The sequence below is a fragment of the Benincasa hispida genome, chromosome 12, assembly GCF_027475165.1.
Source record: "Benincasa hispida cultivar pf3 chromosome 12, pf3_genome.v1.1, whole genome shotgun sequence".
NCBI classification, from domain to species: Eukaryota; Viridiplantae; Streptophyta; class Magnoliopsida; order Cucurbitales; family Cucurbitaceae; genus Benincasa; species Benincasa hispida.
This window is the reverse complement of record NC_143489.1, coordinates 21777169-21797963: the sequence shown is the minus strand read 5'-3', so window position 1 is coordinate 21797963 and position 20795 is coordinate 21777169. Positions and strand designations below refer to the sequence as shown.

Genomic DNA, 20795 nt, shown 5'->3' with positions numbered 1-20795 from the left:
ACAGTTAAATCCCGAGATTTAAGGAAAATTATCCGCATGAAATAATGTTGAAAATTTGCTGGAATATATAGTTGAAGAATTAATTACAGTCTGATTAATATGGAGGTCAAATTAATCCCACTATAATTTAAAAAGACGATAAAGGACATTTTAAGATTTTAAAAAATTTGACTCACGTGATCTCTTTGTATTTTGTTATAATTCAAAAGTGTTCCACCATTTGTTATTTATCACCTCTCTATCTCAACTACCCAAATAGCGTGGGACAAAAATATTTTGACTTGGAAAATGGGTCTTCTAATCAATTTTCCCCACCATCTCCTTCCTCGACTCCGCAGTCAGCAACCCCAATCGTGAAAGCCACCTCTTTCTCTCCTTTCTTTGGTTCATCCGTGTAGCAGTTCCCCTCCATCCAATTTCCTCTCTCCGATCAGCCTTCCTTCTGTGGCGACGTGTAGACCACAACCCACATCTGACGGCATCTGTGCGTGACCTCAGTAGCGGACGACGACCCACGCGACTCTTCCTCCGAGGGCGGGGGACCCTGACACTCATCTCTTTCCTTTTGTTTCTGTTCGCCGGTGACTTGGAGCGACGGTGGACGGCGTGGCCACCAATTTCAAGCAATTACATCATTGTTTTCTCTAGTTCGAGGAGTTTCGGTAGTTACCCATTCTATTTCGGCGTTTGATTTGAATTACCTAATTCTTAACGACTCCATATATGTAGGATTAAGCATATTCAGACATCAACCAGCAAGGATTTAAATTCGGGTAAGTTTCAATGGGTAGAACTTTCTAATCGTTCAAAACTAGTTTAAGGTTCTTTTAAGTTTGTCTTTAACACTTGGAAGCTCTTATTTGTAGATTTGGTATAGTTTTCGAACCATTCGAACACTTTTCAGCAAGAATTCAAGTCGGTGTTGGTGAGTTCTAGTCGTTACAACTCTATTTAGATTCCTTAGATTTCAATTAAGGTGTGTGCACCCTCTATTCGTAGTTTAGACTTCGATTCGAAGTCTTGTTGGGTCTGTTTACTTTTGTTCTAGCATGATGTATGATTTATTTCTATTATGAACAATTATGACTTATGTTATCCTGAAATTGTGATGTGTTCTCGGATGCTTGTTGTGTTGGTTTTGTAATATATAACATGCTGAAATGCTATTATGTAGCTATGTGGATATAAGCATGTTTGTGGAGATGTTTGAACATATATATGTTTAATGTTGACAACATAATATTGTTTTATGGGGTTTTGACATAAAGCATGTTTTAGAGTAGCATTAGGGGCCTTGTTGATCTAGTGAGGGTCAGTGGGATGAGTTTAGAAAGGAATGTATTGGAATTGTTGAGAACATCGATGACCCTCGATGGAATTAGTTGGGGTCGATGGAAAGGTCGGTGGCCTTGGATAAAATCAGTTGGGGCCGACAAAGATTGTTGGTGGGCCTTGGATGAAGTTAGTGGGGTCGATGGAGAATGTTGATGGCCCTGGATAAAGTCAGTTGGGGTCGTCATGGAATGTTGGTGGTTCTAGACATAATGAGTTGGGATCCACATGTCTCTAAGGATTCAATCTCAAAAAGTTTTGTGAAAGTTAAATTGGAGTGTTGAGCGAATTTGAGAAACTTGATTAGAAATTAAGTATGCATTATATGATGAGTTAATTCATGAGTTTAGCATGTTGTAACTAATATTTACTTTTTATGTATAGTGAGCATGTGTAATTTTATAATCCTCGTGTATTTTTCAATGGTTGCTTGTATGTTGTTTGGTGGTCCTTTAGGTGTTGACCATTTTTTGTTGGTGATGATGAGTATTGTGACGTTGGTGATGCTGAAGAGGGAGCTTGAGAAAAATTGATCATTAACCGTGTGTATTTTGTTTGCTTTTCTCGAGTTTACTTTGTTTAAGAAAGATTGACTTTAGCTTGAGTTGGTTAGTTATGTTACGTGTTAGAATTTGGGGAAGTATTGTTGAATTTGATTAGAAAGTGTTTCGAATATTAGTTTTCTTGATTGGATTGTAGTTAAACTGTTTATCAAGTGAATTGCAAATACGTAGTGTTTATAGTTATGTCGTTATGCTGTCGAATTTTTCTTGAGCATTATAAATAGTAGACTTAGTTAAAGGGTAAATTTGGTAATGTTACCTAGTTTAGTGTTGAAATGTGGGCCGTGGGAACATTACAAGGTATGTCCTAACCTCTATAGTGGGGTTACTTATTGAGTACTTTTAGTACTCAACATTTCCTTTTAAAAATTTTCAAGCAATGATAGAAATGTATAGGATGCATGACGACGCAATTTGTTGATAGTGCTATGAGACTAGAAGGGATACTCATTATGTTATTTAAGTCATTTAAATTTCAAAATTATGGTTATAAAATTGTTTCTATTGGTTTAACACTTTATCTTTGTTTTATGTTTTACAAGTTTTCACTGGGATCCGAAATAAGAAGTTTTAATTGTTTTCTAAAAAAAAATATTTCTCCAAGCCTTTTTTCAAGTTATTATAAAATATTCTCACATGCACAAATTAATGTCCTTAGTAAATATAGGTTTAAAATGTTGGGGCGTTACATTTACTTTTTGGGTTATTGATTTTCAGGATCATCACTACATTTTCTTTGTCGTTCTCTTCCCCAATCTTCCTCTTTGTTCAGAACTTCCTCGACTGGTAAACGATCTCTGTTTATCTAGTGAAACTGAGGGATCAATTGGAGGGATTCTTGGTCTTGGACCATGTCGTTCTCTGATTCTGATTCATCTTCTTATGGGGGTGATTACAAAAATTTCAAGCAAATTAGCCGCGATCGTGAGTCTCATATCTCTCTTTTGCGCTTACTTTTTAGTATATATTTATTTATTTTCCATTTATTCTTGACTGAATCACCTAGCTTGTGTGGATATCTACTGAATTAATCCTCCTAGTGGTTTTTGTTTTAGAGGGGCTTGTAAAAACATTCGTTTAGTTTACTTACCTCCTAGCAACATTTCATTCTTATTGACAAGCAGCAGTACTTTGATCATTAAAAGTATTTCATTTTTTATAATATTGCATATTACCAAAGATCGACCATAGATCTTTAATATTCACAGATGGCCAGTGCATTGCATCATGGCACCTAATTGACTGATTTACTTATATCCATTTCAAATTCACCTTTAGGATTGCTGCATGAGATGCTTCGCTCAGCTAAAACAGGGGATTCCAAATCAACATGGAAGGTATGTTGTATTCATAGTCATATTCACAGCCATCATTTAAACATAATGCTTTTGAGCCTATTCGTTATTCATCTTCATTCATTAAACATATAATTCTTACGTGGCCTTGGAATTTGCAAGGGTCTGATATAGCATTTTGCTTTTTATTACATGGAATTTGTCTGAATGGGGGACTTGAAGAAAATTGGAATTTCGAATTTGGATTTTATGGAAGTTCTCTGTGTCCTTTCCTCTTCCTCTGGTCAAAAAATCTGTTGAGTTATTTCTGTTTAGTTTTAGTTTTTGTTTGTTTGTTTGGTTTTTTTTTTTTCCCAAACAAGCAAAAATCATTGGTTTGCATTTCGTGTTTGGTTTACTACACCACATTCCCTTTTAAATTTCTTGGTGCTTGGATCTGTTGCTTGCAGGTTCTCATCATGGACAAACTTACCGTCAAGATAATGTCATACTCATGCAAGATGGCTGATATCACAGATGAAGGTGTTTCATGTATGAAACCCAAACAAATTCTCTAAGAAATTTTATACCAAGGATTCTAGAGTGCCTTCTGTGATTCACTGTTGGGTAGACAATATATTGCGGTTTCATGATATTAGTTGCATTTACTGCATTTTGTTTATTTTAAAGGACTCCACACAGAGGTGGTCTGCAACTCTGAAAGTGGAAATTACATATTAATCCCTCATGCACCAATCTCCACTGCATCTATCTCTCTCTCTCTCTCTCTCTCTCTCTCTCTCTTTTTTTTTTTTTTTAATTTCATTGGTTGACTTTGTTTCAATGGGAAATCGAGCTTTCATGGAGAAAATTAAAGAATTTATGAGGGTGTACAAAAGACAACTCCACAAAAGGAGTCTCAAAACTAGTGGAGACAAAAGAATAAGAACTATTGATGATTAAAACAAAGTGAGAACTATTTGATAATTTTAAAAAAGTGGAGTGGCCGACGCCCTGAAGGAGGACATTAAAGCTGAAAAAAATATCTCAGACCTCATTCGGGGACCTTTCTACACTTCTAAATATCCTACTATATCTCTCACTATAACAAAACACACTTACAAACAAACCCCTTCTCACTATAATACAGTGTTTGACGTTGAATCACTATGATTTGAATCCCTAAGGGGACGTTTGGGACAAGGAGTTGGTTATTATAATCCTAGGTTATTATAGTTGGATTATAGTAGTTTGTGTTTGGGATGTAGATTATTTTAGTTTGGGTTATAATAGTATATGTTTGAGGTGTAAATTATTTTAGTTTAAGAAGGAAATAGTAAACACTGTAGCATAAAATAAAAAAATGATGAATGTAAAATAGTAAAAACTGTAGCAAATAATAAATTCTATAGCAAATAGGGGTTTTGAAATAGTGTTAACTGGAGCTAATTAGGGAATACAAAATGGTATTAACTGTAGCAAGAGGTGGTTATTATAGTCTTAGGATAGTTCTTGCCCCAAATACACCCTTAGTAATTATTAAGGTAGTACAATATATTTGTGGTAATGATTTCTATTATTTAGTCGATCCATTCATAACTCAAAGCCATAATTATGTGTTCTTTATTTGAAGCAATGATTTGATCCCTATATAATTATGAGTAAGCAGTACATACATATATATGGGGTAATGATTTCTATCATTTAATTTATCTATCCATAACTTAAAGCTGTATTTATGTGTTCTTTATCTAAAGCAAACACGAAGAAGAATTTAAAACTTTTTCTGAGTGGTTATGATTGTGGTAAATTACTATAGGAATGGTTTTAGAACCTAGATCCATTCTCCATTTGGAATTTGAATGTATTTGGATTGTTTTGGCGTTGCAGTGGTAGAAGACATATACAGACGAAGGCAGCCACTGCCATCTATGGATGCTATCTATTTCATTCAGCCTTCTCGAGAGAAGTAATATATGTATACTTTTATATGATTTATACAATTATACATTTCCATGTGACAGTTTCATTTAGTTGTAAACTTTAAGACCATATTTTGGTTTTACCTTTTACTTTGCCAAGTTGGAACGTAATGTATATTTAAGTTTGATTAGGTTTTTTATTTGGTTTTCTGCATTTAGAGTTTTTCGTCTCTTTTTTTTTTTTTGTTATGACTTGAATGTTTGTCTCATTCTATTTTTGTCTTAATTTGTGCTTATTGCTCTTATATTGCGTAAATTGAAGTAGAAAAGAGAGAGCTTCTATTTCATTTATATATAAATATAATGAAACAAGACATTTTCTTTATTTCCTACTTATAGATCATGAAATAGAACCCCATCAAGCAAAGGAGATTTTTCTAATCTCGTTAGAAGAGCCCCTCTTCCGTTGCTTTTTGTTATGATAATATCTTATATCTCTTATAAAAAAGAAATTATCTTTTGTATAAATAAACACATGAATGGATTAAACTTAGGATTGCTTATTATTTTAGATTGATTGCATAAATTGGAGTTGAATTCTTCATTATCTCCCTCTTTTAAACTTGCAGTGTTATCATGTTCCTTTCAGACATGTCAGGGAGGTCTCCTTTATACCGGAAGTATGTAGGCCCAGTTCCCAATTATGTAATGCTTTTAGTTGAGTTTTTTTTTTTTGGGGGGGGGGTAATAGTTGTTGAATCTATTTTCTCGTGTATCCTTGAAGGGCATTTGTTTTCTTCAGTTCACCTATATCAAAAGAATTAGTCAGTCACATCAAGAGGGATTCAACTGTTTTGCCTCGCATAGCTGCCCTAAAAGAGGTTAGTGATCTCATGCCAATGCTAAAGTTTCTGCTTGATTTTTTTTACATTGCAGTCTGTTGGATTATAATTCAGCGGGTTACTTAAATTTCGTTTTCTTTAATTGTTGGATGCAAATGAATATTTACTTTTTCATCTTTCTTTTAATGTCAAATATACAGATGAATTTGGAGTACTTTGCTATAGACAGCCAGGTACCTGTTAGCCTACTTGTTGATCAATACAGGAGTATGATCAATGGTTATTTATTATCTCTCATATCTTTATTCTTTTTCAGAAGTTTTGTTTTGCAAACTGTGATGATATTTTTATTTGATTTGTTTTGCTGTAAAAAAATATTTTAACTTCTACTCACTAGTCCTTTCTGGAGATTACTTCCTTTTCCAATAGTTGTCCGTACTTAAATATGTATTTTTTTTTTTTAAAAGTCCGGACTGAAATAATAAATTTGTTTTTAGTTGAGAAGGTAATATTTTGAGTTTGTGAACATTTATACCCTGAACTGCATATCATGATTAGTTTCATCCATGCATTAATGTTATCATAAATTTGTGTTCTATAAAATAATTAACTCATATATTAGACAACATTCTTACATTTTCAGGGTTTTACAACCAACAACGAGAAAGCTTTGGAGGAACTTTTTTGTGATGACGAGAGTTCTCAAAAAGGTGTAGCGTGCTTGAATGAGATGGCTATCCGTGTTGGCACAGTTTTTGCATCATTAAGGGTATTGCTTGAGCTTAAAGGAAACAGGCATCCTTGACTATGTCATTGTTTGCATTAGTAGTGGTCGTGGTTTTAGTGCTGGTTTTGGGGCAGGGATGAAACGATAAATGAAATTTACAAAGGCTACCAGATGGTCATGGGTAACCAAAGGAAAAAAAAAAAAAAAAATCAAATAGCCTACAAAAATGACAAAGTCCCAAAGTTCTCCAGGACAGTCTAATTTCTCCATCATACCTTCGCAAAATGGTAAAGATGCCATTAACCCACGGTCCCACAGAGCACCCTTTTTCTTTGGGAAACAAAAAACACTTTTCATTGATGAAATGAAAAGAGACTAATGATCAACTTTCAATGAGACAAAATAATCACAGGAAGATAGGAATCGGAAGGATCAGAAGGCGCACTCGAATATTTCAACTAGGTTGACACACTCATAGCACACTCATCACATCCCAATACAAAATACATCCTTAAAGAAGAGTACAAAACGATATATCAATTTAATTACCGAAATACATAGTTAACTTGGAATAATGAAAGCGTTCCAATTTAAACATATATCCTGAATGGAATAATCGACGAAGTCCTTGGAATGGGAGCACCAAGATCTGCTAAGAGATGAGCTGAACCAAAACGATCCAACCAATCCGTAGGCTTATCATGGAACATCCTCCGATTATGCTTCAACCAAATTTCTGAAACCAAGGCTTTTACTGCATTTGTCCATATTAATTGAGCTTTATAGGACAAATAGGACCAACCATAACTTGAACAATCTTCTCCCGAGCTGTGTTGCCAAACATCCATCGAAGATTAAAGAGAGCAAAGAGTTTCCTCCAACAGTTCTTGAAGAATGAACAATCAAAAAGCAAATGTTGCAAATCCTCACCATTTGCCAAACATAGGGGACAGACTGTTGGGGAGATATAGTGCGATTGGAGCATGTGCTGTAAAGTGGCCGAGCAATTAAGGGGCCCATACATCAAAATCCAAACAAGAATGTTGATTCTTTTAGGACTTCTTGATTTCCATAATGCCTCAAAAAAATCTCCTTCCCTAGATGTGATGAAGCATTCAAATGCTTTGATAAAGACTTAACTGAAAAGTTTCCAGAAGAGTCTAACGACCAGCTTCTAGAATCAGGCAAATGGGATAAATCTTTCTCTATTAAACTGCTCATCAGTTGCTGTAATTCAGAGATTTCCTCTTCTTTTAATTGTCTTCGAAATAAGAAGTTCCACGAACATGTAACAGAGTCCCAATGGTCATGAATAGAGCCATTTGGTAATGAGGCAATACGATAGAGATGAGGAAAACAACCTTGAATGAAGAATTGAGGCACCAAACGTCAAGCCAAAAGTATATACTCCTCCCATCTCCGAGCTTAAAACCTGCAAGAGATTCAAGGTTGCTTCAAAATTTTGAAATATTCATCCAAGGGCTTCACAAACTCGAGCCATATTTTCCGGATGTGTGCCACTGATGGGGAGATAAACCATGTATGCTTTTTACTATTTTGCTCGACAAAGCTTCAGGTTCTTTTCAAAAACTCCAATTCCATTTACACAAGAGGGCTAAATTCCTGTTCTTCAAGTTGCCAACTCCCAGTCCCCCATCTTGTAAAGCCATTGAAGCTAACTCCCATTTCACAAGATGGTTTAATTTGCTTCCCTTTTGTCCTTCCCAAAGGAAGGAACACATAACCCTCTCCAATTTTGAGATCACCGAGCTTGGCATTTGAAACTAAGACATGTAATAGGTTGGCAAATTTGCCAAAACGGAGGTGCAAAGAGTTCATCGGCCCTCTCAGGAAAGATTAGCATTTCCATCTATCGAGCTTCATATGAATTTTATCAAGTATTGGTTGCCAAAAAGAAATTTGTTTTGGGTACCCACCAAGAGGCAAACCCAAACGCATGAGAGGCAAATTTTCAGCTTTGCAATTCAACCTAGAAGCTGTAGAAATCAGAACCTCTTCCTCAATATTAACTCCACAAAGAGCGGATTTTTCCCAATTCACTTTTTGCCTTGATCACCATTCAAAAAACCCAATGGTTTGAATAAGGCTATCTAACATTTTATCATCATGTTTGCAAAATTGAAAGGTGAACTTTATCTTTACCCACCAAAAAAGCTTGAAATATTCCGTTCTCATAGATATGATTGACAAAAGCACTATGACAAAAGCACTAAGGACTTCACTTATAATGTGAAAAGAAAAGGTGATAATGGATCACCTTGATGAATTCCCCTCGAGGCAAGAACACAACCTCTCGGCCTCCCGTTTATGAAAACTGAATATTTTGGATTGCGGATGTAGCCGTTGATCCATTCAATCCACTTCGGATGAAATCCCAAAAAAATGAGCATTCTTTGAAGAAAATTCCAATCTACGCGGTTGAAGACTTTTTCAAGATGTAATTTAAGAATCCACCCCTTCACCTCTCTTTCTTCAACCCTCAGGCCCACTTATAAGTTTGAAAATGAAATCCTTCAATTGATTGGCTCATATAAGCTGAACTGGCGAGGTCAAAGAGCTTCCACCAAAGCCGTTTAGGGAACTGACTCTTAAAAAAATATGGAGGGTCAGTTCTACTTTTCTTCTACATGGGACAAAATAAGTGGGTGAGAGGTGCAAGTAACAACTCTTCCTTTTGACAATGTTAATAGCAAGCATTGAAACCTTAGAAAAGAGCTGACTGCCGGTAACTTTATGCTGCTCTAGGAGCTTAGGCTTCCAAATCATCCAACGTAACTCCTTTGAGATAAAGGTCCCTCCTAGGGAAAATCAAACGAGAAAGAGAATCAATAGAGAAAATTCCTGACTGAGGGAGGCTTCAATGTCTAATCTTTGTCAAGGGAAACATGAATGACATCCAAACTGCTACTAAGGATCACTCACTCCCCTCTTTCCTCATCCAGTATTCCTGTTTCACCCACGCCTTAACTTCTAGCAAAGTTGTTCCATGTCTCAACCTTTTTTTATGTTTTATTATTATTATTATTATATCAAAGCACCCATAGAATCACCCAAACTGTTATGAGTTTAGCAGAAGGTTGTATTATTCCATCATGGATCTTCATTAAACATGACCAGAGCACCATCATTAAGTACAAAAGGGCAAACCCATCAGTTTGCCCCTGGGTCTAGACCTTGGTAGTCTCCAATTTTTCTTGTTGACTATCTTAATAATAGATGGTTATTCACGAGACTATTTGTGGTGCATATTAGCTAGTCCAAGCACCTTCTGTCCTTTAAAAAAAAAAAAAAAAAAAAAAAGAAAAACAATGGGGACGGGTGTTGTTAAAATGCTTTGTAATGGGCCTAGTATTTGTTATGAGGGTTCCGTTGCATGGTTAAATGTGTTGGTAACTTATCAGTTAATACTCTTTTTAATCCTACTTGAGTTCCGAGACCTTTTTTGGTTGAATGTGTTGGCTCCATTTACTATTCATTGATCTCCCTTTTAAAGCCATTAAAGAACATTTATGGATTTGCATTATATCTGTGGTTTTGTGGAAGACTTGAGATTAAAAAAATGCAAGAATCTTCTAGGAAAAAAGCAAGACTTCAAAGGACATTATTGACTTTGTCGTCTTTAATGCTTTTTTTGGTGTAAAGATATATTGGCTACAAAAATTAATATTAATGAAGAGGCCTGTATCCATTTAAAAAAAAAAAAAGATATATTGGCTACAAAAGTCATAGTTTTTCTTTCCTTATTGCAAATTGAAAACATCACATTTAATGGGTCGTTTTGTATCTATGGATATCTTTGGATATTTTATTCATCAATGAAATTATTTCTTATAAAAAAAGATGAAACAAATTGGATTGGATCAGTCATGGCTCTGTTGGAAGGTATGTCAAGACGGCAATAGGAGAATTTTTGAAGATGAACTTGAGATGATATGAAAATTTCAGATTTGATGCCTTCCAATGAATCTAGTTGGCTTCCTCAGGGATGACCACTTCACATTTTTTTTGGTCTTTGTCTTGGGTTTCCTTTTCCCTTTTTGTTTTTTGATAACTTATGTTTCTTAAAAATGCTAGGGGCATGACACATAAACCTTGAGGCAAAATCTACTACTTTTCATTGAGACTCCTCAAGGCTTAAGCTTGATGTACCTTCTGAGGCCGTAGAATTATTTTATGTTGGGATTACATTGTATTGTTCAAATCTTCCCCAACTTTTTCCTTCTTCAGGAATTTCCTTCTGTTCGGTACCGAGCTGCCAAGTCCTTAGATACAACTACAATGACGACTTTCCGTGACCTCATTCCTACAAAAGTTGCTGCTGGTGTTTATGACTGTATTACGAAATATAAGAAAACGATTCCTGATTTTCCTCAGTCAGAAACATGTGAGCTGTTGATTCTTGATCGATCTATAGATCAGGTATATAATATAAATAGTTTGACTATTTGTAAATTATAAAAAACTTGTAATTTAACCCTTTTTTGTTTGTCTCAAGTGTTGATGTTTTATTTATTTATTTTCTCCCTAGATCGCTCCTGTTATACATGAATGGACATATGATGCAATGTGCCGTGATTTGCTTAGTATGGAGGGGAACAAGTACGTACATGAGGTAAGTCTAGTATGGCATTCTGCAAGGTCTTTATTTGATTTGGAACCATATCACATCCCGGATCGATGAAATAGGATGAATTGAGACGGTATTTTGTAAATACGTAATTATCTTGAATATATTAATTATTCTTTATTTTCCGATCGCTTGGAAGGGACAAAAGAAACATCTTGTTCTTTCTTCAACAATTTTTGATCTCTAGTGGACCTCTCAATAGGATTCAAACCCATACGTGATTATCTTGAACATATTAACATATTTACTTTTCAGGTTCCAAGCAAAGTTGGAGGTCCACCGGAGAAGAAAGAGGTTCTTTTGGAGGATCATGATCCAGTTTGGCACGAACTTCGCCATGCGCACATTGCAGATGTATGCCTTGTCCTGATTGCATTATTTTTAACATTAATCCTCTATTTCTTTCTCATCAGTGGGGTTTTCAGGCAAGTGAGCGATTGCATGAGAAGATGACCAACTTCGTTTCTAAGAATAAGGCTGCACAAATCCATCAAGGTTCAAGGTTAGCTCTGTTGTGTTTGCTTGCTTCTGGGGACACACTTGGTGGTGTTGGTATGAATATGAACTTAGGAACCAGGCTTCTATGTGTCACTCTAATGGATAGTACCAGAAGTGTTTTTTTGTTAAGAAACCTTTTTCATATTTCTACCTAAGGTTTCAAATGGCTCTCAGCCTCATCCATTATAGATTCCTGGGTCAATGTTTTTCTGGAATCTGGTTGTGGCAGGGGGCAAAGTATTTGCAAGGTTGTTTTCTCTTGGTGATGTGGGATGATTTGCTTGAATCATATACTTTCGCAATTGTTTTATTGGAAATTTTATCTTTCCATTCATCATGCTACCATTGATTGGATGCTTAAAATCGTTTCAATTAAATTTGTATATGCACATAATTTGTTGGGATTTCTGGATGCAATTTTTCCTCTTCTATTTGTTGTTTTGAAATAGACTTCCTCATCTTTTAAGTTGATGGTTAGAAAGACATTTTGGGGATGAAGAGGCACACATTGTTGCATGGGAAATTCATTTATCCTGATGGGTCTGTATCTATTTTCTTTAGATCTAACTGAATTTTTTGTGGGAGTGGATGTTCGGAAGGTGCGAGATGTTTTCTTAAAAACAAATCTTGCATGCATTACATTTATGGAAATTACATAATTTTTATTCTCGGGTAAGAATGGTGGGAAAAGATGGGAATTTTCCCCAGACTAGAGTGATGAAGAAAGCTTTTCCCCTTGTTGGCGATAACTTGCACTCTTGTGCCTTTCTATCTGGAATCAACTTCAATTAATCAAGACTTCCTTTCAATGGTGACTGATCGCTTCTTTAAGAGGTGGGTGGTTGGTCGTTTCGGTTTTCAAGTGTGTGACAGGGTTGGGTGGGGTGTCGAGGTAGAAAGTTAGTAGCATTTGGGAGCAAAGAGGTGTTGTTCATGGTTTATGGCGAGGGTTGGTTAGGGAGATGGGGTGGGAGAGAAGGAGCATCATGTAGTGTCTCTTTCCCCCTGAATTATTTTCCTCCAACTTATCAACATTTTCATTAAGATAAGAGTCTTTTAACTTACCTTGTCTGCCCTCTTTAATGTCCTAGCTCTGTGGAAGAGAGAACCTGCTGAATAGACCATTTAGATTGAAAAAATTACCAACAAAAGGTACTATAGCAGAGATGGCCCTTCTTCATCGCAATGGTGGTCTTAAAAAATCATGTGGGTGAACAGAGAAAAGGATGGGATGCGTTTAATTAGGTCATTAGCAGGCAGTCCCATAACCAACCTTGCTCCTAAAGTATGCTACCAACCAAAACTCTCTCACCCAGCCTTTAAAGGATTGACCCACTAATTTTATTCAAATCGATTTGCCTCAACAGTCGACACCAACTCACCTACTACAGACCTCTCGGTGATTGATCCTTCCTAGTGGCCTGCAGGCTGCATCTATTATTGTCACGAGGAAACATTTTCACGACGATTAGTATAATATCACTAGATGCCTCCATTCGCTTCTAAATGACTTTTGCCAGCTAAACCCCATTCGAGTTTGATAATACCCTTGTGCAATCTGGAAGAGAAGTTTTTTACTTATCTCTCTGCTCCACCTCGGATTGACTGGTAGTTGGGCCTTTCTGTCTCAAATTCAAGTGCTAGAGTTCTGAAGCTCAATTGAAGAACAATGTAATTCCATCTTATGGTGGGTGGATCAAAATTAGAAACTTTCCTTTTGACCATTGGGACCATTAGTGGATAGTGTGAAGAAGAGAGAGATGCTCTCCCTTCTCTCCTCTCTCATCTTTTCTCTCTCCTCTTTCCATTGGGACCATTCGGCCAATTAATAGGATGTTGGGGAGATGACACAGCACCTTCATCCTACCCACCCCACCCTCCTTTACCATTGATAGGAAAACCTTTTCAATAGAAGTTGTGCATGGAATTAGGATCACCTAACCTTCTAGGGATAAGTCCTTTACTCTATCTATTAAGAAAGTCCCTCGCATGGTTACACTACTTTTTCTTCCTTGATTGAATCACCTTTGAACCAAAAGTTCTTCAACAAGTCTCGACTGGTTGAAAATGAGATCTATGGGTGGAACCAGAAAGGACATTTTGCAGATATCACCAAGCTTGGAGTAAATAGAGGGTTAAACAAACTTATCTTACTCTGTGGAATCAACAAAAGCGGTTGGAAAGGCTTCTTCTCTCTTCTTAATGTTCCACGCACACGACTCTTCCTCAAACGACAGACCAACTCTTTTTCTGCTTCTTTATCTTACAAGGATGTCCTCCACAAATACAAGGTTTCATATGAACAGAATGTAGCCCCCCCTTGTCCGACAGATAGCACTCTACCCTCATCATCTCCTCCCATTCTAGTGAGCTTGCAGCCTTCTACCCTGATACAGCTATCATCATCATCCGATAGGGGGTGAGCATTGGTCAGGCGGGGTTGGTGCACCGACCGGTCTTTTTCTTCCCCCCCTCCTGGGCCTGGGTTTCAATCTGCAGGGCTTATCTGTGCATTTCAGTCTTTCAGCAGCACTACTCAATTGTAATTCTCCTTATATAATGAAAGATTAGTTTTTTCAATGCAACGATATCCCTCCTCCTCCCTTAAAACCAAAATCCTCGTATAATTAGAGATTAGTTTTTTTCAAAATGGACTCTAATTTTTCAATGCAATTGCTTAATGTTTTGAAAATAACAAAATAAAAAACAATTCTTTCTAAAATAATACAATTAAAGCCACTTGTTGTTTTAATTTCTTCTTTTCCCCCTGTTTCAATAGTTCAAACAAATAATTCATACAAAGTTCCAAATAAATAATCCATCAGTAGTTCTCTCAAATATTAAAAGATCCAAAATCCAATATTCCAACATTTTGACTAATCTATTTTGTAATTTTATTTTGTTTCTGATACAAACTAATTGGAAATATATGGTCCAATTATTGATAATGGGATCACTGCCACATTTGCCTCTTTTGTTATTTATTTTATTTTTTGGGGAAAAAAAACAGTTTTGCTTTGCCCTTTTAGCAATTTCATTTCTCATAGAATGAAAAGGATAATAGGGAATTCGTTTTCCTTATTGAACTCTGGCCTCTGGTTTCTTCTATACTATTGATCGAGCACCGGGTACCCATATCAGCTAATTTTCTTGTGGTTTGTTAGCAGTACTGAAACAAGCGTACTTTACTTTGTTCTCACTTTGCTGACCTAAATATTTTCTGGTGTTCTGTAGAAATAGTAGTGAACTTTCCACACGGGATTTGCAAAAGATGGTTCAAGCATTGCCACAATACAGCGAACAAATTGACAAGCTCTCCCTCCATGTGGAGGTTAGTTTATTGTAAAAGTTCGGTTTTGTATTTACTTTTTGACCTAAATGTTGTATGGTACTTTTCCCCTCCCTAGAGCGAACAATTTAAGCTTATAGATGGAGGATAGAAGAGGATTTTTCTTTCTTTCTTTCTTTTTTTCATTCTTTTCATTCTTTTCTTTCTTTTTTTAAAATTAAATTTAATCAGGTTTGGTTTTGTACTTTTTTCTTTTTAATTAAATTTAAGCAGCCTTAGAAACTGGAAATTGTTCCAGAAAGGAGCAAAAGGAATCTTCATTCCCTCTTGCTCAGCAATATGTTCAATATATGAAAAGTTGGAAACAACTTCTAAAGATTTTTTAGGAACTGACTTTGACTTTATTAATTCAGATTGCAGTAAAACTAAACAAGTTTATCAAGGAACAGGGGCTTAGAGAACTAGGACAAATTGAGCAGGATCTTGTTTTTGGAGATGCAGGAACAAAAGATGTAATAAAATTTTTGACGACTAATGAGGTGATTACTGAAAATATATTAATGTTCTCAAGTACGTGTCATTGGAGAGACAAATATGAACCTACCTTGAACATCTTTGCAGGATGCAAGTCGTGAAAATAAGTTACGGTTGTTGATGATTCTTGCTGCCATTTATCCTGAGAAATTTGAAGGCGAGAAAGGTCAAAATTTAATGAAGGTTAGTAGTTTGCCCCACTCCCGAGAAGGAAAGGACAAACTTTCCAACCAACCATCTATTTAATTAATTAAGTTATTTATCACTTGCAAGATTGCTTAACAAAGAAATTGCTGTTATTTCTTCTTCACATTTCACATCTTGATGACGTTTAATGCTGAACAGTTAGCAAAACTACCACCAGAGGATATGAATGCGGTTACCAACATGAGATTACTTGGTGCTGCACCTGATAGCAAAAAAAGCTCATTAGGGTCATTTTCTTTGAAGTTTGATATTAATAAGGTAAAACTATCCACCTCTTAGCTTCTTTAATCTATTTATTTGATGTCTGACAATACTGTTGTGATCAGAAGAAGCGTGCAGTTAGGAAACAACAAAATGGTGGAGAAGAAACATGGCAGTTATCGCGGTTTTATCCCATGATAGAGGTGAGACCACGGTCAAACTTATTTATTCAATCTAATGCAATTATTAAATGGGGGGTTTTATTGGGTAAGATGTGACTGGATCACCTTGATATTGAAGTAGGCGTGATGTTTTATATTGTTCAGTATGTATTGAATTTTTTTCCCCCGCTCTAATCTATCGGCTTGATGTGGGTGGGTAGGCATTAGTAGTTTTTTATTTTAAATTCGAATTTCGAAAATGTTATTTCATTTTCAGTTGATATTAATCATTGATTGATGCGCTGATCCTTTGTTTTGTTCTATTTTGGTTATTGGTTTGACTCTTTGTAATTTTAGATTTATCTCTTTTAGTATATCAATGAAAAGTTCAAAAGTTCAGTTCTCGTTTAAATAAAATAATCATTGATTGATGGGTGGTCCTTATGCCAGAATCCAATTAGAACATCTTTGTATTATTCTTTTTCTTGATGGACGTGTGTTTTCTATTTTTTTTAAAAAAAATAAAAAATAAACCATAGAAGTTAAAATGTAATTATTAAAGATTCTTCTCTCTCCTCTCCCCTCTCTCTTCCTCATCATCCTTGCTGCTGTACCTCCATTTATAAGTCTTCTCCAATCAGCATACAAGTGCGGGATGAGGTTGTTTTGTTTCCCTCTTGGCAGATATCCCAAAAAGCTTTCTTTTGGCAGCCAATAATCGACAAAATTCAGAGAAAATTGACATATGTAAGAGATTTAATCTTTGAAGAGGAGGTTGTTTGACACTTTGTAACTGGGTTCTCTCTTGCATACCATTATACTATGTCGTTGTTTCCTATGCCTTCCTTGGCGAGTGTTTGCAATTGGAACATTTATTAAGAAATCTTTTCTGGAAAGCAAAATTAGCCACTTGCTTCTTTGGAATTTAGCTTCTCAAGCTTAGAATAACGGAGGTCTGGATATTGGAGCTTTGAAAGATAGGAATTTGACTCTTATCTCTAAATGGGGATGATGGTTCATTCAAGAACCAAATTCCTTTTGGAGACAAGTCATTGTAAGTATTCATGGGGATCAAAAGTTTAATTGGCACACACATGGAAGAGATAGTTTGCGCTTTAGAAGTCCTTGGGTGAGTATTTCTAAAACTTGGGGGAGACCGAACCCTGGGTCAATCATTCTTCTCTCAAGGTGTGCTTCCCTCGTTTATTTGCTCTTTCACCAAAGCAAGAAGGTTTGGTTCTCTTTATAGGAATTTTCTACTTCATCATTGAGTTTTTCGTTTTGACAGTTATTAAAAGATGAAGAAATAGAGGGCTTCCAAAATTTATTAATGACCACCTTTGCGCACAAAGTTTCTTCCAGTGATGATTCTTGTTAATGGTCTCTTGAACCTTCGGGTTTGTTTTTAGTCAAGTCTATGGATAGCTCCCTATTTGCAGCTACGTGGAAGTTAAAAATGTCCTAAGAGGACTATCTGATTTGGATGATGTTTGATTGTAATCTATATTCAGCGGAAATTTTACAACAAAAGTGTCCTAAGCTGGGATGCTTTTATTTTCCCTTTTTAACAAGTCTTATTTGTCTTGGGTTTCTTTCACCTTACTAGTTTTGTTTGGTATTATTTTTCTTGAGGTTTTGATTTTATTTTGCCTTTATTGTGATACAGCATTGGTCTCTTTTCATTTATTGAATAAAAAGTTTCCTATCATTTTCTTTAAAAGAAAAGAAAAAACAAACCCAAGCCCACTTATGAAGGAGGAAAAGTATTCTCCACTTATTTTTTTCCCCAAGACTGTTCGGTTAACTTTTAGGTGTAGTGGCAAGTGTAACACATGCATTTTTAATGTATGACAGAGATCTATCCAGTCAGTTTTCTTTTAAAGCTATTGAGCAGGTGGTGTTTACCATAAACTGGATCTTTTATGCCTTTTCAGTCTGCCATGCTATATTGATGTTGCTACACAATTAAAGGAACATTGCATTTCTTGTTTGTTGGACCGAATATCTTAAATTCAATTTAATCAGGGTGACACTTAGCGTACCCTTAGTGTGGTCATTTTGAACTGGAGATGCTATGTCCTCGAAAGCTAATGGTTTTTAAGGTATTTACCTTTCTTGAAATCTATCCAAAATCACAATGTCATTGTTGATCCAAACTAATTTCCAGGAACTAGTTGAAAAACTTAGCAAAGGGGAATTATCCAAGAATGATTATCCCTGCCTAAATGACCCCAATCCAACTTCCCGTGGACCATCTCATACAGCAGCAGTTCAGCCACCTCCAGCTGCTCATTCAATGAGGTCTAGACGGACTCCAACATGGGCCCGTCCTCGTAATTCCGATGATGGATACTCAAGGTGCTTTATTTATTTATTTTATTTGAAGTTTTTGTTTGTTTGTATGTTCTTTTTTTTTTTTAATTCAAATTTCTGTGGTTCATTCCATACACATATGATGCCATTCTAATTTTCTTATTGATTTGTTGATCCTTCTGGTTTACTTGGAGACTATTAAGATATTAATATCTGAACCTGTAACAATCTAAGAGAGTTTCTACTGGCATATTTCTTTTACGATGCATTGTTGTAGGTTTAACAATTTCTTTTCGGACAGTGATTCAATACTGAGGCATGCATCTAGTGATTTCAAGAAGATGGGCCAGCGTATCTTTGTATTTATTGTAGGTGGAGCAACTAGGTCCGAGGTAAATATTTTCTTACATAATTTGAAACAGGTTGTCATTTATGCTTCCTTTTACTTATCTAGATTCATAAACTATATCTTTTTAACCTACAGCTTAGAGTTTGTCACAAGCTTACAGCGAAGTTGAAGAGAGAAGTAGTTTTAGGTTCAACAAGTATTGATGATCCTCCACAATTTATTACGGTATTTAGCTTCAACCTTCTATACTCTAATTTGGAGTTGTTTTCTGCCATTTATGTGACACCCATCATTTCTCATATATATTGTATTTAACTGATACAGAAGCTTAAGATGTTGACTGCTCAAGAGCTCTCATTGGATGATCTCAATATATGATGATTAGAAGCAACCTCTACTCTGCTCTTCAACACTTTGTAACTAGTCTGTTGGGTCATTTTTTTTTCCCCTTTTTTTTTTTTAACCTCTTTCAGATTAGTCTTATTGTTAGTTTGTCATGATCTTGTGATGAACTTTTAGCGGTAAAAGTTGTGCATATTGCATATTGTAACATGTTTTACATCCATATATTGTAACATTTATTAATAGATAAGATACGATTGAAATTGTACCCGTCATTCATAAGATGGAGGAAAGAACTATAGTTGTATATTTTGGGGAGCAAAGAGAGAATCGACTCGTGTCGTTTAATTGAGTACACATTGCAATTGGATGGTTGTCATTGGCTTGGCACATAAATTGATCTCTCCATCAGCAAAAGGGAAGGTTAAATAAAATCACACAAAGTAGTTTATCAAAGATGAAAACTTTCCAGTCATGTAGATACGGGTTCATGAATTTAGTTTTTGGAGGATTCAAACACAATTGTGGTGACAAATTACAAATTTCAATCTTAGTTATGGAGCTCGAGAGTTCATAGAATTTTAGTCTTCATGCAACTATCGCTACTGAAAAGGCTTCTCATCGCTCTGAACTTCAATAGCGAATTTAGAGGCAACTGACCATTGACTAACAATGGATTTCATTTTTTGACAGTCAACAAAAAATAGTAGGTACTGTTCCAAGTACCATACCCAAAGAAATGGATGTAACCAATTTTCTATCAATGAACAGGATTTTTCTTGAGAATGCAACTGAATGTAACCTAAAAAATAGTTTGAGAGATAATTACAATTATGTTTGAATAAAAGATAACAAAAATAAAGGAGCTTAAATATGTGCATATCCCTCCGATAGAGAATTTCACCTTTTATGCAATTGTAACTTTGACACAAACTTAAACATGATGAACTAGATTTAGCACCTATTCGACCTTCTATGAATTATCTTTCGGAGTCTAAGCCATTAACCTATGTGTTTATGGTTAGTTTTAACTTAGAAATAAGAACACAATCTAAAGTCCTAAGGGGGCGTTTGGCGTGCATGTTTGGAATCAAATATTTGAGTGTTTAATTGAGGGGGCTCTAAAGTTAAGGAATCATAACTGCATGTGTTTGGAGTGTAAGGTTTGGAATTTGGATTTCTCAATCCTATGTTTGGGGTGCAGGTTACTTATGTCTAAATTTGGCTAGTATATATTTTTTTTTCTTTTTTTTAGTGGTTGTTTTGTGAATTGTATAACCTCTAATGTACCATGTGTTGAATGATACATTTTAGACCAACCACAAGTACACATGTCATTTCTAAAATTATTGATGAAATTACAAATTTATCAAACTTGGGACAAATCACAAGATGTCATGTGTCCCAAGTTGAAATAGGAGATGAGAGCTAGCAATCTTGATGATGCCACATGTTGTCATCAAATCCTTGAATTTAATATACTAATTTGGTCAAATACTTAAGTTCATGTTTGATTAAGCCTAAAAATAACTTAATTTGGTCCAAAGGTCAACGGGAGCTTACAGAGAATTCTCCTAACAACTAGAAACCTCG

The 20795-nt window shown here is 35.6% G+C and overlaps 1 protein-coding gene across 6 annotated transcripts; it reads left to right on the top strand.

Annotated features, from left to right (window-relative positions):
- The first annotated feature begins 253 nt into the window (after nucleotides 1–253).
- LOC120068124 (SNARE-interacting protein KEULE-like) lies at nucleotides 254–19554 on the top strand. Of its 6 annotated transcripts, XM_039019821.2 has the most exons (25): nucleotides 254–662; nucleotides 730–773; nucleotides 867–925; nucleotides 1789–1874; nucleotides 2613–2819; nucleotides 3174–3232; nucleotides 3640–3721; nucleotides 5060–5138; nucleotides 5721–5771; nucleotides 5876–5972; nucleotides 6134–6166; nucleotides 6577–6702; nucleotides 10909–11100; nucleotides 11210–11293; nucleotides 11564–11662; nucleotides 11734–11810; nucleotides 15041–15137; nucleotides 15509–15634; nucleotides 15717–15812; nucleotides 15975–16094; nucleotides 16163–16240; nucleotides 18366–18556; nucleotides 18813–18903; nucleotides 18996–19085; nucleotides 19185–19554. In XM_039019821.2, exons 5-25 carry the CDS (start codon nucleotides 2747–2749, stop codon nucleotides 19236–19238), a joined length of 1995 nt encoding a protein of 664 aa, XP_038875749.1. In that variant the 5' UTR covers nucleotides 254–662; nucleotides 730–773; nucleotides 867–925; nucleotides 1789–1874; nucleotides 2613–2746; the 3' UTR covers nucleotides 19239–19554. The 6 variants fall into 6 exon arrangements, with proteins under 6 accessions (XP_038875749.1, XP_090164065.1, XP_038875748.1 ...); XM_090307939.1 differs by lacking the exon at nucleotides 1789–1874 and having other exon boundaries at nucleotides 16166–16240; XM_039019820.2 differs by lacking the exon at nucleotides 1789–1874.
- The last annotated feature ends 1241 nt before the right edge of the window (nucleotides 19555–20795 follow it).